This window comes from Amblyomma mixtum, chromosome 2 (assembly GCF_055824585.1).
Source record: "Amblyomma mixtum isolate Tamu chromosome 2, ASM5582458v1, whole genome shotgun sequence".
In the NCBI taxonomy this organism is placed as follows: Eukaryota; Metazoa; Arthropoda; class Arachnida; order Ixodida; family Ixodidae; genus Amblyomma; species Amblyomma mixtum.
Window position 1 is genome coordinate 74,040,059 of NC_143013.1, and position 16,183 is coordinate 74,056,241.

At 46.5% G+C, this 16,183-nt stretch overlaps 1 protein-coding gene across 1 annotated transcript; it reads right to left on the reverse strand.

Annotated features, from left to right (window-relative positions):
- Nucleotides 1-668: 668 nt before the first annotated feature.
- Nucleotides 669-8,799, reverse strand: LOC149359755 (uncharacterized). Its single transcript, XM_089571889.1, has 7 exons — nucleotides 8,287-8,799; nucleotides 3,900-3,994; nucleotides 3,666-3,791; nucleotides 2,612-2,805; nucleotides 1,981-2,069; nucleotides 1,752-1,901; nucleotides 669-905 (listed from the first exon to the last, which is right to left on the reverse strand). The coding sequence occupies exons 1-7, from the start codon at nucleotides 8,518-8,520 to the stop codon at nucleotides 771-773; spliced, it is 1,023 nt and encodes a 340-aa protein (XP_089428015.1). The 5' UTR covers nucleotides 8,521-8,799; the 3' UTR covers nucleotides 669-770.
- Between the last annotated feature and the right edge of the window lie 7,384 nt (nucleotides 8,800-16,183).

The window sequence follows — 16,183 nt, forward strand, 5'->3', positions numbered from 1 at the left end:
TCTTCTAGTTACTTCCCTCTCATGATCCGGATCAGTGGTCACCACCTGCCCTAAGTAGACATATTCTCTGCTTCAAGCACCTCGCTACCAATTGCGAACTGCTGTTCCCTTGCTAGGCTGTTGAACATTACTTTGGTTTACTGCATGTTAATTTTTAGTCTCATCGTTCTGCTCTGCCTGGCTAACTCATTGATCATGCCGATAATAGGCTCACTAATATACTTGCGTCAATGCTGGAGCAGTAGGACATGTGCTTTGTGTGCCAGAGCCACACAATTCACTGTAAATCTCTGCAAGGTAAAAAATAACTGAGAAATTGAAGCCAAGCCCGAAGTGCTGCCTGATCCCAGCGAACAACTCTCATTACAAGGGAATGTCAAATTGTAACTGCGCTACAGGAAAACAAGACACTATGGACAGTAAAAGCATGCTCCCTCACAAGAGAAGTTGGCCACCACGGTGTACCACTTGGTCACTCCTTCTATATGGATCTGTCAACCCTTGGCTGCTAGGTGCACAGTACTAACCTTTGGCTTCAATGTTGTTTTTCTGTGGTCATTAACTTGGCAGGAAAGGTTTGCATAGCAGTGGATTCGCCTGGCAAGTGGTGCATAGCGAAACAACCAGGCCAGAAAGGTGTGTGCATCAAGAAACACAGGACAACAGGCTACTGAGAAACTTCTGTTAGATAAGCTTTATCAACGATTAAATAATGCACCAGCCCAGGATCAAGACTAGCAACACAGTAAAAAGCAGCACACTGGTCGCCCCTAAGTTGTTGAATCCTGCTGTGCCTGATGCTGCTGCCTCTGCTGAGCGAACCGTCGTCGGCCATTCCGCACATCATCCTCCCACTGCTTTCGGTACATGGTGTAGCAGCGCATCGCTGCTTGGGCATCTTGCACCTGCAAATGTATGTCCAGCTGTTCAGAAACCCAATAAATCTATACTAACAGCAGATGTGGCTTCAAGTCCTGCGTGTACTCATTCAAGGAAGTTTTGCCTTGGACTTCAACAACAAACTGCTCACAAAGCGCAAGTCTACAACAACTGCAATCAACACTTTACTGAAAGAACAGTGGACACTGTAAACGGCAGATAGGTTTCCTGTAGCGCCTCTCAAAGCCACTATTCCTTTTTTGTTTCCGCGCATCCTTTTGTATACAATGCAAATTCTAATATTACTAAACCTATGAAAACAGCTGAGTGCTTAATGCCACCCTCAATGCACACTCAAAACCAATGCAAGCCCCTCGACCAAGTACATGAACAGTGCTTTGTTCAGTGCTAGACTGCCTTCTACCAGCAAGCCTGGCAACAAAGCAGGTGCAGCTTGCACCTACTTGTAGACCGCGCTTTAAGTTTGAGCGAGCTAGTGGCGGGAATACGTGAGGATTAAATTGAATGGCACTCAGATTAAATATTCTGGTGTTTGGATTAAACTGAGCGGGAAATACTGTAGTACAGTGTCTCTCAACCATATTTTATCTTGTGCTAATACTTATTAGTTACATATGCACAAAGAAAAGGTTCTAAAATACCATTCATAAGCATGATATTTATCACATTTAGTCTTGGATCATATCAAGGTGTACTTCTGTTCATTCAAACAAAAATCTCTGGTGACTTGTCTACATGGAAGTTCAGAGGAGATGATACAGAAGTTTGCCCGCAATGATGATGGAGTGCCTGGATGAACTGTTCGTATGAGGGAAGCGTGTCAAGCCTCCAGAAAGCAAGAAGGGACTTGCCGAGCTGTGCTCCCCCTGCTGCACTTTGACTCCCAAGATGCGCTCCGAGAGGGCCTTGAGCGAAGGTGTGCGGCCCCCAAACATGGCCCGGAAAGGACGGTACGCGCTAGTGTCCCGTATCTTCCGCTTGGGGTGCGATAGAAAGAGCACCTGCAAGGATGCAATGTTGTCGATAAGCCGCTGAGGTTTCTTGTGCACCAGTTTCGAGCGCTGCTTCCCGACACCCTACCTTTAAATCATGATGCACTGCATGGCCGACAAGAATGCGACCGTTGAGAATCTCGCTCACTTCCTTCTGGACTTTCGCAAAGTCCTCACCTGCGGGAAAACCAGCCAGAAAAGGCATCAGTGAGAAGTCCCCGCATAATGCGGGGGACAGAGATTGCACACAGGCACCAAGAACATTGTGCACCTGGAAACTGGGATTAGGTTTAAATTCCCAGTCAACTTTATATTCTCCTTGCCTTGGTTGCTTGAAGCAATTTACTCTCGTACCACTGCCAACAAAACACTTTACAAAGGATAAGAATATGCACGCAGAATACCACACGCTAATAAGTGGCTGCTCACAAGCTGCTTTTTGCTGGCAAAATATTTTTCAACTGCACCGCATACCAACAAATTGCTTTGCCATAACACGTTTAAAAACAATGCCACGCAACTGGTCCAGCTTGAAGAGTTTTGGCAACAGGTTTTCAGAGCTCTAATAGATGAGAGGTCAACGTGAAATCCCTTGTCACTGACAATCCAAAACTTTGATAGCACACAACAATGGTCAGACTCTACAGCCGAACCAAACTGCCATCACCATGCATTCTAGCATTCGGTGTGACTTGTGGCACAAAATGTGGCGCACTCACCTTTTTCAATGTCGCCGGGTCGAACGCCACTGACAGCCGTCCTGTAGTCAACTACTTCCTCTGTGGGCTTGACAAACTTGTCATATATGCAGTGGCCCATGACGTTGACCAATGAGACGCGCGCAAGCACAGAGTCCTTACCCTCATGGCCAACGCCCACCATCTCACAGTCCATGGCAACCACCCTGGTTGGCCTGCATGGCAGAAAATGACACTTGAACCACACCCCTTTCAAAAAAAGATGTGCCATTAGCGTCAATTAAAACACAAACGGGGATTACAGGTGAAGTCTATTAACACTTCCAAAGACCAGTCTTCACGCCTTTGAAGACAAAATAAACAGCGCTACTGTTCAACCTCTTTCAACTGAGATTTTCCCGTTATGCATTTCATTTGATGGTGACAGCAGCAGTCATAGATTAATGTCCACTGTAATTCTTGCAAGTGACCAAAGCATCAAGGCTATTGTGAGTGCAGAAAAGTGTCTAGACAGCATGTGATGTGAATAAATAGATTATGCTACAAAGCTTACAGGAGTACGAAAGAGGACGCACAGAGAACAAAGAGAAGAATAATGTGTGCTAACAAATTAGGGTATCTACATTGCCCACAGTCTTCTGTGCACGCCTGGATAGAGCCAAGGTATGTGCCATTAGTATTCTGAGCACACAAGAACTGTCCACAGACGTGCTTACGTGCTTTCAGAGAAATGAGAACAGAACGGCACCATATAGTCTATGACAATGCAGGCCTTGTCAGTTGGCAGTTCTGCCCAGAAACCTCGCAGCAACTCTGCTGATAGTCGAACATGTACCCAAATCCAATTTCAGCTGTGACAAGTAAATAGACAAATAAACGGTAGCATTGGCTGGCTCCTTCAACACACACAAAGGAAAGGTACTTAGTGCGGCATAAATGGCGCAGCGCACCAACCGAGTGCAATACAAGCAGGTAATGGTAAACATTTAAACCTGCTTTGTTTATGTATTTTTTTTTTTCTGCAACAAAAGCTAGTGGAAGAAAGCCCCACCACAACTGTGTCGGCTCTACTCACTTATTGTACGTTCCCTTCTTCTCAAGACCGATAGCCTGCCCTGCAGTCTGCACATTCACGGGTTCCAGCTGGTTCTCGGGTTCCAGCAGAAGAGGGTCAACGCCATCAAACCAGACCTCTTCTTTTCTAGAATGAAATAACACAAACCAGCAGGACATGAGCAACTCAACAGCTGGAGAGTCACACCTAGCCACTCTCATCGTGCATGCATGAAACAAGACTGCAGCAACTCACTTCACCGGTGCCGCTGTTGTGCTGCCTTTGCTCGAGTTTTTCTTGTGGTTTCTTGCTTTCTGGGCAGCCCCACTTTTCTGCCCTGTCTGGAGCGTCTATGAATAGCAGGAACCAGAACAAAACATGGATTAGGGACTGTGAAATGACAGTAAGCAGAACACCTTCAACGCAATCAGCAAAATAACACTTTCTTACCAATAGAAAAAAAAAAATTACTCAGAGGACAGCCTAACACGTAAGACTTCAGTCAGGGTTTCTATTTCTCCTCTTCATGGCAAAAAAATTCTAAACTCGCATATACCATATGATGATGGCAGTTTGCCAGCGGCTGAAGATTTCCTACTATTCGCCTGAATGATTACAGAGCACCACAAAAGTTAAAGGAGTATAGACATTTCACTTGCCCACTCAGAAACAGCAAAATTAATACCCCTGTCAGACGAGCAAGTTTAGTGTCATTTTCAACGAGTGACACTCGCGTGTAGTTTCATTCGCATCGTGTCACACGATGAACTTTAATGACACTCGCTGCTGAACGCACTCGGCAAGAAGTGAGTTTGGGGAACTCACTTCACTTTTCCCGAGGGGCGAAGTGTATAGCCTCGGTAGCAGCGTTTCGAAATTAGAATACAACGTCGGCAATAAAGATGGCGTTTTATTGAACGCAGCTAATTTTTTTTGCCCTCTTGTTCATGTAAACTTATTTGCGTTGCCATTAAATATATATACTGCACATATTCTGACATTCCTGTTTCAGCTGCAATAATTTTTTAGGCAGCCGCAGCGGTATGGCTATGGCGGCTAGCATGGCGACCGTAGCAACCATGGTAGCAACCATCTTCAACCGTTTCGGTGTGACGGTGCAACAGTCACAATATTGCACAAAGCTCCTTGATAATCATCAAAGAGTCCTTGCAGTTTGCAATCTACTGTACATTAACTGTACATTAAAGCTTTGAAGCGCGAAAAGTAATATTTTTTGTGCCTTACTTGAAAAGCAATCGTCACCACCATCAATTCCGAATGACCCTTTATTTTTCCGTGTAGCAGCACGCCCCGAAAGTGTCACTCGTTCTGGAGAAGTGCACTTCGTTAAAGTGTCACTGAACTTGCCCGTGTGACAGGGGTATAACATTATTGCTCCCAGGTAGAAAAAAAAAGCCCTCAATGAGAACTGTTAAAGCTAGGGCGTTACAATCAATGACTAAGAATCAGGCAGGGCCACAATGCAAAGAAACAAGCAGACTTGGTACTAACTGATGCCAGTAAATTATCTGCAACTATCACTTCTAAAAAGTCGCACACTGCACATCACAGCCCCCAAATTCCTGTTTCGGGTGCAGCGCCTGTCCCGTCTTCTTTTCTTGTGTCCCTGTTCCTGCGCTGTTTTTTTTCTCAAGATGTACCAACTCGCTAAACTCGCCGTTTTACTGAGGTGCAAGTACCATATGTGCTTACCAGCACATGCCAGCAATTGAACACTCTCTCCCTGTGTTTCAATGCACCAGCTGACTATTCTGACGAATACACTGTGCTGGCACACACATCTCGGCCAAGTTGCACACTGTCGCACACAGTGTGTGAAGTACTCACAGAGTGTGAAAGTAAGGTCTCCTGCCTTTCCTGCATTGCCTTTATCACACTACCAAAATGTTATATGATGGCCAGTGTTATGGGTATCAGCACCTTCTATGATATGCCACCCATGGCTGTGACAAGTGGGGCAATGCTCCCAAAGGTACAAGTCAAAAAACAAAGGAGAGAATTTCACCTAAGAAGAGATGCAAATGTTCAATATTGCAAATTTAAGTCACCTTCTTCAGTTGTCTGCCTAGAAATAATTTTTGGGGGGTGATATGGCTTGTAAGGCACACTACAATGTCCAAGGTGTCTGCCAAGACTGACAACGAGGTGGCAGTTCTGGATTCTCTTTGATTTAAGAATGCCGTAAGCAACAGCGCTGACATGATGTGCTGATGCTAAGACAGCTGCTAACTGGCCATGACGCTTTCGAGTTAGGCAGTAAAACAGGTGCCAATGGAAGCCGATTCAGCAGTGCCACAGGCTCGGTCATGCAGTGGTGTCAGGTTTTGTTATCTGCACCTTCGTGCATCTCTACAATTTGCACCCTGCATGCATTGCTTCAGCATACTCCGCACAAACCAGATTTCACTTCTTCAGACCACTACATGACTGCCTAGCAAATTGACATTAACAGCATATTTCACTTGACTGCATACGAGTTCTTTAGCCAAATAGCGTCAACATACTTTTTTCAAGAGAATTCGGTCTCGCACTCCCAATAACAACTCAGCTACCCTCCTTGTGAGGCACGGTATATGTGATTGAAACAGTGCTACATTTGCTTGTTCTTGGCACATGCATGAGTTGAATGATTTGCACAACTTGCATGACCTGAGAAAGCAGAACCATCACAAATCACATTGGCTCTTGCTGTCATGTCATGCTGGCTGGTACTGCCGCTACCAAAATGCGCTCATGCCCCGGCAGAGTTTAGGTGTCATATGAACACACTAACTTCGATAAAAGAAACACTGTACCAGACCAGTCGATTTATGCTGCAGCTTGTACCACAAACTTCTGTGAGCAAATGAAACAAAAAGCATCAAAAGGAGCTATTGGGACACACTCTTCTTCTCTGCATTTACAAGTGTTGGTGTGTGGGGTTTAACAGCCCAAAGTGACATATGGGCTTTGAAGGGCGCAAATTATTTAGATTAGGAGTGCGTGAATAGCACTCAATACTGAATACGAATAGTGTAGCTTTGCTACTGAATCGACTGTGAATCAAATTGAATGATCCAAACTGAATACAAATTGAATATTTCTATAAATATTCGTTACTTGCGCAAATATTCCATGAGCAACTGCGAGAAACAAAGAAGCAATACTTTTGCAATTATAGCTATATCATTAAAAGACGCAGTACAGATCTCCATTTAAGGGGTGGCGACATGAAGAAAGTGTATTAACTTTATCGTTTTGTTATGCACAAATGCACCTTTTGCTGGTGATAACGGAAACTAGCATCACATCTCAGTGCATGAGACGGGTGAGAGCTACATATGAGGCATCGCCTCCGCGGTCAGGAATACAGGCCGTGTTTGCTGAGCCTGCCTGGGCCCTACTGCGTCGTCCAATATCTGAGGTTATGTATGAGGATTATGAATGCCGCCATGAGAACGGACCTTGCCGCAGCGCTGAACACTCCATCCCATGCATACCGATCGCAGCAGCATGGTGCGCAGCATGTATAATCCCTGTTTTTGGAATAGTAGTGGAAGAAAATATATGGCAGTCATTATTTCAATTTCGCGCCAATTCGAAAACTGTCGAAAAACTTGGGGTCATATGCAATGCGATTCGTTTCAAATAATTTTGAGCATACACTATATGATTCTTTCGGATAATCGAATAGGAGGATACTTGATTCAATATTCGAAATTTCCGAATATTCGAACACCCCTAATTTAGACCAACTGACATCGCACAGCACATGTGATTGCAATTCACCTCGATCACAATGCGGTCACTGAGGCCAGGTTTGATCTTGAGACCCGAGTTAAATCATTATGAACAGTTCACACGTACTGATGAAACTCGCCGAGACTGTATAGCTGACACTACTGCCACTATAGCAGCAATGACCAAACTGAAGGGAAGCATGCAAAAACAGCAGAAAGCCTCCAGGAAGCAAGAGGGTCAGTTGTGTCGTGCTCTTACACACTGCCAGTTGACCCTTGTGACGTCGTAAACATAGCTCAAGTCATTCAAGTAACGTCACTAGCCTCATTTGGGTACCCTATTTCGGCTGCAACTACCCGAGGATTCGGAAGTTATCAGCAAAAAATAATGACAGTAAGGTTGCAAGTACGTCATGAAGAACATGACAGTTTCAAACTTAAATTCCGAGAATGATTGAATAGTACCAATGATTTCGTGGGGTTCTTAGGAACTAAGAGGCATTCACAGAAAAGGGAGGCTCCTCCCCCTCCCCTCCACCCCCCCGCACGAAGGAGGGGGGCGCAAATTATGTTTCCTATTGTTCCCTGCTGCCCAGAAGACGAAGAGGCGCTACAGTGAATGTCGGCCCTCGTTTTATGGAAAGATGCGCGTCTATACTTGAACTAGAAATAATATGCATACACGGCATTTTTGCCGGCATACGCCACCCAATTAAACCACTGCATACTGCGGATACTGCGTACGCTCTGATAACAGGAACGTCCGTGAGAATTGTTCTGCACCTCGCCACAAGCCCGGCGCAGAACCCTTTTTGAACCGTGTAGGCGATGGGCGTAATTTTCCGCAAACAAACATGCCCCCGTTTGAACCCAGGGGGAGCACAGCACACAAACACACACACCTCCTGGAGAGCTTTCCAGTTGCTGGACGCAAACTGCAGCTGGCGGGGAAAGGCAGTTTTGGTTTTCGACACCGTTGACGATGTGGCTGTAGCAACGGAAGCGGAGTCCTTATCCCTGGTCTTTCCCTTCTTGGACGGCGAATAGCCGTAGCTTTCAGCGAGTTCAGTGGTGCCATTCTTGCCTTTCGGCTTGCGCTTCTGCTGGCGAGGCGTGCCCGTAGGTGTCGTGGCCATGCCGTTCCACTACACGATGCTACTGACCCGTGCCCGACGTTACCACGTCGCTCCAACGGCTTCTCTACCGTGGAGCCTCCGCACAAACAACACAGCGCGCCAGCGGAAAACCGACCACGGAAATCCTGCTGTTGGAAATATGAAGTCAGCGTCACGAAAGCTAGCGCGACCAACGAATATCCGAGTAAACAGCCAGCGAACGAAACGGCATTTTTAAATCAAAGCGAGAAACAACGCAGCACAAGCTGCACATGCGATTTGCCATAACGATATGCTATCGGCAAATGGAGGCATGAATGGAGGCACCATAACTGCCATAACTTTGATGCATGATAAGAGCGCCTCCTTAGAAGCAGAGCGTTAGCAAGCGTCATAAGACTAAATTTTTTTTTCTTGAACATCACCTTCTTTAAAATATATGTTTCAGCAATTTTTAGACTAATCCTAATTTTATTAACTTTCATGCACCCCTTCAGGCTGGCAGGCATTTTTTTCTTCTATAACTGTTTAGAAATTTTTGAGGCACGAGTCAAAGTCGCTGGTCCCTCCTCTTACTGTCCAGGACTGTTATAGTTTTTGCATTTGTCTTGGAATCAGTCTAGTGAGGACATGCGATCCTTCGTATACGTACTTGATCCCTGCTTTTCCTCAATCCCTCCTCCGCCAAGAACGTTATAGTGAACTAGAATACTCATCTAGTTCACTATAAAGAACGTATATACCCTGCTCCCAGACAATCTGACCTCGAGGAACCTAAGCCGGTATGCGAATACTCCGCAATCCTCTAACACTAAAGAAGGACCAGGCAAATATACGCCCCACCACACAGATAATTACGCAAAGAAGAAGACGGTATGTGGATAAGACTCCAAGCTGGAACATACCCGAATCATAAGGCCGACGGTATACCCAATCTTATGCCCGTGGTGTGGGGACAAACCCACAACGTACCACATATAATGGAAGTGCCAGAAAATAGACATGGCACCAATAATACAAAACCCTAGTGCGGAGCAATGGGAAGCTAAGCTTTCCAGCAACCGCTACAAAGACCAACGAGGTTTCGTACAGCTCAATGAGGCCCCGAAGCAAATGAAACCCTGGAATAGGGGCGACTCCAAAGAAAACGTAGTGAACTGCTGTAAAGAATATCAACTTTTAGAGCAATAAAGTTATTCCACTCCACTCTGCGACGGCAGGTGTGGAGGGCACAAGCTAAAGCGATTCAAGAAGAAAGTATTCATCGACATAGGCACGGTGCACGTAGGCGCTGCGGAGCACGCCGTCAGAGACGCCTTTGCTCTGACAATAGTCGATAACCCAAGTTCTCCCTTAGCCTCAGCGACTATCAGTAAAAAGTTCCCGGAAGAGGCCAAAGAGGCTGCCATAGCCCTGGCCATCGTCTCTCCACCTCTCATATAATCAGCGATCCTAAAAGAGCAATTCTAAATTTCGCTAAAGACAGAGTCCACTCTGCATCCATTAACATTCTATGTTAATTCCAACAACAATCGAATACCTGCCAGATGAAATTGATTTGGGTCCCCGCTCATTCGGACCGTCGTGGGAATGAGGCGGCGCACCAATACGCCCGAGGTTTTTTCGTCACTCGGGCAGTGCTCTACTCCGAACTCAGGTCGGACGGAGTGCGAATGGTATCCTATGACGAAATTACGTCTCAGTATAAACAGAACAGACACATCTTGCCCGAACCACACAAATCATTAAGCAGATCGCAAAAATTCTGCCGGAGGCGACTCCAGACTGACACATTATTTAACCCGTACATGTATTCAAAATGGCTCCCCCAAGAGTTCAGCCCCGTCTGTTCTCCTTGCGGGGATCCAAAAGCAGACACTCCACACATTTTATACTTGTGCAGTCGACATAAACTGCCGGAGGGCCTGCACTCCCCGAGGCCGCGCTGCTCAGCTCGGATACAGTCGGACCCGGAAGTTCTACGTTCTACTCCGGTTCACGAGAAGTAGGGTCGGAGAGGTCACCGGTCGGCCACCTGGCGTCCGGCCTAGGAAGAGGTCCAACATGGAGAGGGAGCACCACCTTTCTGAAAATAAAGTTGTTCTCTTTATTTTTATTTTTCCACTATTCAAAGGCGTATTTGCTAACGCATATAAAACGAATTGAAATGGTCCGCTTTATATAGATGTACAAACGGGGAGTGATCGGCTGCATTGACAAAGCGTGCACATAGTCTAGTCTGTTTCAATTCTGCTATAATCATGCTCATGAAGAGGGGTCAGACAATCAATTTCTGTTGGTTTAGGTTACTCAAACGAAATTCTTTAGATGAGCCCCACTGTAGTTTATATGCATAAGGTCCTAGTACTGAGGCGTTGTTCAGAAATCTGATCTGAATACAAGCTAGAGTTTGTATTCGGCTGAGCGCGTGTTTTTGGACAACGTCATATAACGTCATGTAACGGCTGAGCACGTGTTTTTGGACAACGTCATATAAAAACGTCATGTAACGTCCTGGCCCGTTTCTTTGGTCGTATGTCGATACTCGAAGTTTTTTTCGTTCATATCCCATCCATATATTTTCATTTTGTCATTTTCATGTGCAGAGTTACCTACCTTATCTTGTTACCCGCGCTTTTTTTAGTGGCATAAGGTGATCTTAGATAAGTGTGAGCCATGTAAAACGGTTAAAGTAGCCTGGAGCCGCCTGAATGTGCGCATGTGTGGTGAACGACTATAAATGTGTTTCTTGCATCCATGAATAAATCAGTTGTTAGTAGCGCTCCGTGTGTGTCGTTTCCTTGCTCTCTGTTCGTCTTTTGCGCTGAACCAAGTTTCAACTATGTCCTACCAACTAGCCCAGCCCAAAGTTTTGTTGGAGTACATTTCTTGTACAGTGGGCCCATCTTTCTGTGTGTTCTCCTACGCCCTAACTCTCTTTTGTGTCACATCGTGAATGCCACACGCCGGGCTAGGCGCCTCGCCTTCTGCCTAAGAAAAGGACGGATTCCAAACGAAGTGGTCGCGCTCTTCGGACCGGTCAAGCCTTCTTGGGGCCACCAGAAAAGACTGTGCAAGATCCTCAGAGCGGAGTTCTGGCGTCAAGTAAGGATTTTCGCAGGACTGGCTACGTTTTGTATGCTACCGCCAATACCTGGAGGGCCTCGTTACTCGGATGTTCTGCTGTTTTAAGTCCCAGGCTGCTCAAATTACAGAGATGAATTGGGCCTTTTTACTTAAGCACCTTCTTGGAAGTATTCGAAGGAATGAGCCAGACCCCAGAAAGCCAGTCTTCGTCGTGGGGGATGTTTCTATACCCGAGAATGTTCAGCAAGTTCTAAGGAAAGGGCCAAAATTTGCGCTCGATTCATATGTAACACCGCATGACCTGCTTGCTACCAACAGGAACATTGCAGATAAGGTTACAGAAGAAGAGCGTGAGAAATGTGTCCTTGACTTGAAGGAGTAGGATGCTTCTCGAAGTGCGCTTCACAAACGTCCAGTCGATGCTCGAGCCGTGCTATAGACGGAATTGTCAGATACTTCAAAGAACAGGACCTACCACCAGGTAGGTCCTGTTCGACCATTGAGCTGTGCCCCCTCATCTGCGGTGACGGCGAGTGCGGTTGCAAAAAGCAACGTGAAGAAGCCTTCGTCAAATGGGCTTTAGGAGTGGTTTACAAGATCCCCCTGTCCTACGGAAAGTGCTATACTGGGCAGACAGGGCGTTGCCTCAATGACTACCAGGAGAAAGCCTTGCATTTAAGGCGTTGAGAAGAACTTTGTCCCAGTGAGGAAGAGCGAGGTGCGCGTTCAAACCAAATTCATGAATTACTGCAAACAGTTAAACCTGACGAAGTTAGCCAACGATATTTCGAACTGCAGAGGGAATTGCTTGAATGCTTTTTCCACAGCAAAGCCCCACAAACTCGACATTCCTTTCAGAACAATTATTAGTGAGAATGACTCCTGGAATTCAGCAGTGTGAAAACCGTTTTTTTGTTGACAAAGCTTAAAATGATAAAGGTAGACGACCCCTTCCTTACAAAAAAAAGTCGCAAGATGTGTCAGTGTTCCTCCAGGCTAAACACCGGGCCGTTGATGCATTCTCTGTTGATGTTGAGGATCTGTTTTATTCTGTACCTCAAACTGAACTCCTGGTCGCCGTGAATGAGTGTATTGAAAAGTCTGGGGAACTTTCTTTTCGGTCCTCAGCAGGCGTGTCTCTTTGATGATTTTTTAAATCTTTTAGAATTTTATTTGTGTCTTACTTTTATCCTATTTGATAAGCAGCCTTTTCTGCAGCGCAACAGAAGAACACATTACGAGCTCTGTGTCTCGTCTCCCCTTTCTGCGCCCTTCGTGAAGTTTGCGGTGTTTTCGTTGTAGCGCAACAGAGTTTGCGTAGGGTCCTGTGTAGCTCCTATTTTATGTGACATTTTTTTTTAGCTTATGTTGATCGCCTTTTGGCTCAAGCTTTTATCGGAGGCCCGGTTTTAAAGGTTTTTAGATATGTCGATGATTTTTTAATCTTTTTACAAGCCCCTTTTAACTCGACCATTGAGGATTCCGTTGGTGATGTAACGAGCACGGTAAAGGCCTGGAAGAACACATGAACTTCCACGGAACGGCGAGATATGCTTTTTAGACCTGAGGTTGAGGTTTGCTACGGGACGCGCCTGTTGGGCGTATTTCCCACGTGCGAAGAAAACTCTTGCCCTATGACTCGTCTCACTCTAAGATCGTTAAATGAGCTGTTGCAATGCTCTGCCTGGAATCCGCGCTTCGGAAATCGTGTCCGCACGAGATGCACTATAGTTTCGACCATCAGGTACGCAGGCTTTTGGCCGCAGGCTTTTGGCCGCAGGCTTTTGGCCGCAGGCTTTTGGCCGCAGGCTTTTGGCCGCAGGCTTCCCTTACTCGGTCCTTACGGCAGTAGCCGAAACCCTCCTAAAGAAATTTCGTCCCCGACGAAATGTGGCTGCGACTGAATGCGCAAAGCCCAAACCTGAGGTGCCTTATATTCATAAGGTGTCGCATAATCTAAAAACAAGTGGCCAGCAGGCACAAAGTGCCTCTTGTATTCTCCGCGCCAAATAAGATGGCGAAGGTGTGCCCCCGCATCTGCGGTGACGGCGAGCGCGGTTGCAAAATGTTGCTTAAGCAACATAGAAGCCTTCGTCAAATGTGCATTAGGAGTAGTGTACAAGATCCCCCTGTCCTGCGGTAAGTGCTATATTGGGCAGACAGGGCGTTGCCTCATTGACCGTTTAAGGAAGCATGCTCAAAATTTGATACAAGATAAGCTTGCGAATCTAGTTTCGCACGTAATGGGGTGCATGCTGCGCGCCACGGTTCAAAGAAGCAAAGGTTTTAGGCAGGAGTAAAAGCACAAAAGCAAGAGTACTTTTGGAGGCCTTTCATATTCACAAAAATGCTAGCCAGTGCATCAGCGACCCTTCCATAAGTTTGTACTCGTCTGAGCGCGTCTTTTTGGACGTCATGTAAAAACGTCACGTAACGTCCTGGCCCGTTTCTTTTGTCGCCTGTCGATATTCGAAGTTTTTTTCGTTCATATCCGATCCATATCTTTTCCTTTTGTCATTTTCATCTACAGAGTTACCTACCTTATCTTCCTACCCGCGCTTTTTTTAGACGTAAGGTGATCTTAGATAAGTGTGAGCCATGTAAAACTGTTAAAGTAGCCTGGAGCCGCCCGAATGTGCGCATGTGTGGTGAACGACTATAAATGTGTTTCTTGCATCCATGAATAAATCAGTTGTTAGTATCGCTCCGTGTGTGTCGTTTCCTTACTCTATGTTCGTCTTTTGCGCTGAACCAAGTTTCAACTATGTCTTATCAACTAGGGGTGCTGCCTCCTCTGGAGGGATGTTGGAGGGGGGGGGGGGTGCTGCCCCTTTCTCCCCTCGTTTCAGGGTCCCTGTACCTGTCCCTTCCTTATTTTCTTTCCCCTCCTTGTCCGCTCCCTGTTACGCATTCATTTCCACTGACTGCAGCTCAGGTACTTGAGGCTACGACAATAGCAGATGTCGCAGCCAGCAAACGCATTTTTCATTTGAATTGAAGGCCTAACGTACATGCGCCGTTCAGAGATCTGAATTGGTTATCCTGAAAAAGTGCGGGAGGACTGACCCTACACCAGACGTAGCAGTCCAAATCGAAGGAGCACCCGGTAACAGGGTCAACAGACCCAGTTTACTCGGACTACATGTGCAGGTGAACGCGAGAGCCACATACACCATTGCGCTTCCAAAACGACAGACACACAGGATAAATCAGATGATAAGAAGAGTAACTAACCGCCGCGTGGTCTCAAAAAAATTGTGTCCTTCAAAATATCCACGCTCTTATTATCAGCCGTCTAACATAACACATCTCTTACCATCGGCTAACGCAAACTGAAACAAAACAACTGGATATTCTTATCTGTACTATATGGCAGCTGTACGGATATGCCATGAAAATGGCCGCCGGCATACCCGTCTACTCTGCAACCAGCAGACTGCTACATTTAGGCATCCACAATGCAATAGACGAGCGTATTGACACCCAAAAATTAAACCAGCTAGAAAGACTCAAACGTATCCCCACGGGCAGGCATGCACTGCAGCAACTCGGGTACCCGACCTCCTATCATGGATCCTGCGAATCTAAAGGCATCGCCCTGGAATTAAAAGTGAATATCTCTGTCGTCCCAACACCGAAAAATATGCATACGGAATTCCACGAGAGAAGACGCAAGGCAAAGGCAAAAGTCCTTCACCATACGGTAAAAACGAAGATCCATAAACGGACGCCACAACACACCCCACGGCAATGATGGTTATGGCGGCGGTGGCTGCCAGGACGGGTCATAGCCCTGGCAGTGCAAACACGGCCACCGGATCAATGGATAACTATCCTCACTGATTCGGCAACTGCTGTCGCAACTACGCACTAATTTCTCCTATCGCGCATAAAACTCTACATCGCACACATAAAATCCCGAAAACTCGCCTTGTCCTGACCCGCCGCGGTGGTGGCGGTGAAAAACTTTGTAATGCTCAGAGAAAGAGTTTGGGGGTCAGAAGACCCCGCTATACATGGTCGGTATCCTTAGCCCGGGACCCCACACGACGAGGCCCCGTCTCGCGTTAGCTTTACCAGAGCCCTTTGGGACTCCAGTATGAAGCAGTTGAGGAGGGCAATTTCCCATGCCTCTCAGGGTAGGGGTAGGTGAAGGGGGAAGGTGAGGATTGAGTGACGCAGCGGCTCGTACTCACATTAAACGTGCCGTTGTCAGACAGTCCCCGCGTCGTCATCTTCCGCTGCTATACGTGCCAGGCTCTATCCTTTCACCTGTACTTCAGTAGCCCGCCTGGTGTGTTGCACAGTCGCTATCGTCTGCTGCGCTGCCTGATCATAATTTGTTTCTCGGTGAATGCACCGTGCTGTTATGAAACAGAAAAAAAAAACAGATATCCGTATTTATCTGCCCATCACCTACTCGCAGATTCCACTGAAATGCGATATCTACGAAAACGCAGAATGCTTGTTATCTAATAGGCCTCTGCCAGCTCAGGCCATTGGCGCGTGTTTGCATGGCTGCCGTGATAGGCCCAATATTGTTTGCCGACCGCGCAGTACAGCGGGAGCGGAACGAGATGGGGCTGTTTTATGTTAC

What these genes read in the sequence shown, in the direction of transcription:
- LOC149359755 (XM_089571889.1), bottom strand. Translation starts at nt 8,520, where the DNA reads ATGGCCACGACACCTACGGGCACGCCTCGCCAGCAGAAGCGCAAGCCG. An exon ending in ACTGGAAAGCTCTCCAGGAG is followed by an intron (nt 3,995 to 8,286) that starts GTGTGTGTGTTT and finishes TGCTATTCATAG; the next exon opens with ACGCTCCAGACAGGGCAGAA. An exon ending in ACAACAGCGGCACCGGTGAA is followed by an intron (nt 3,792 to 3,899) that starts GTGAGTTGCTGC and finishes ATTTCATTCTAG; the next exon opens with AAAAGAAGAGGTCTGGTTTG.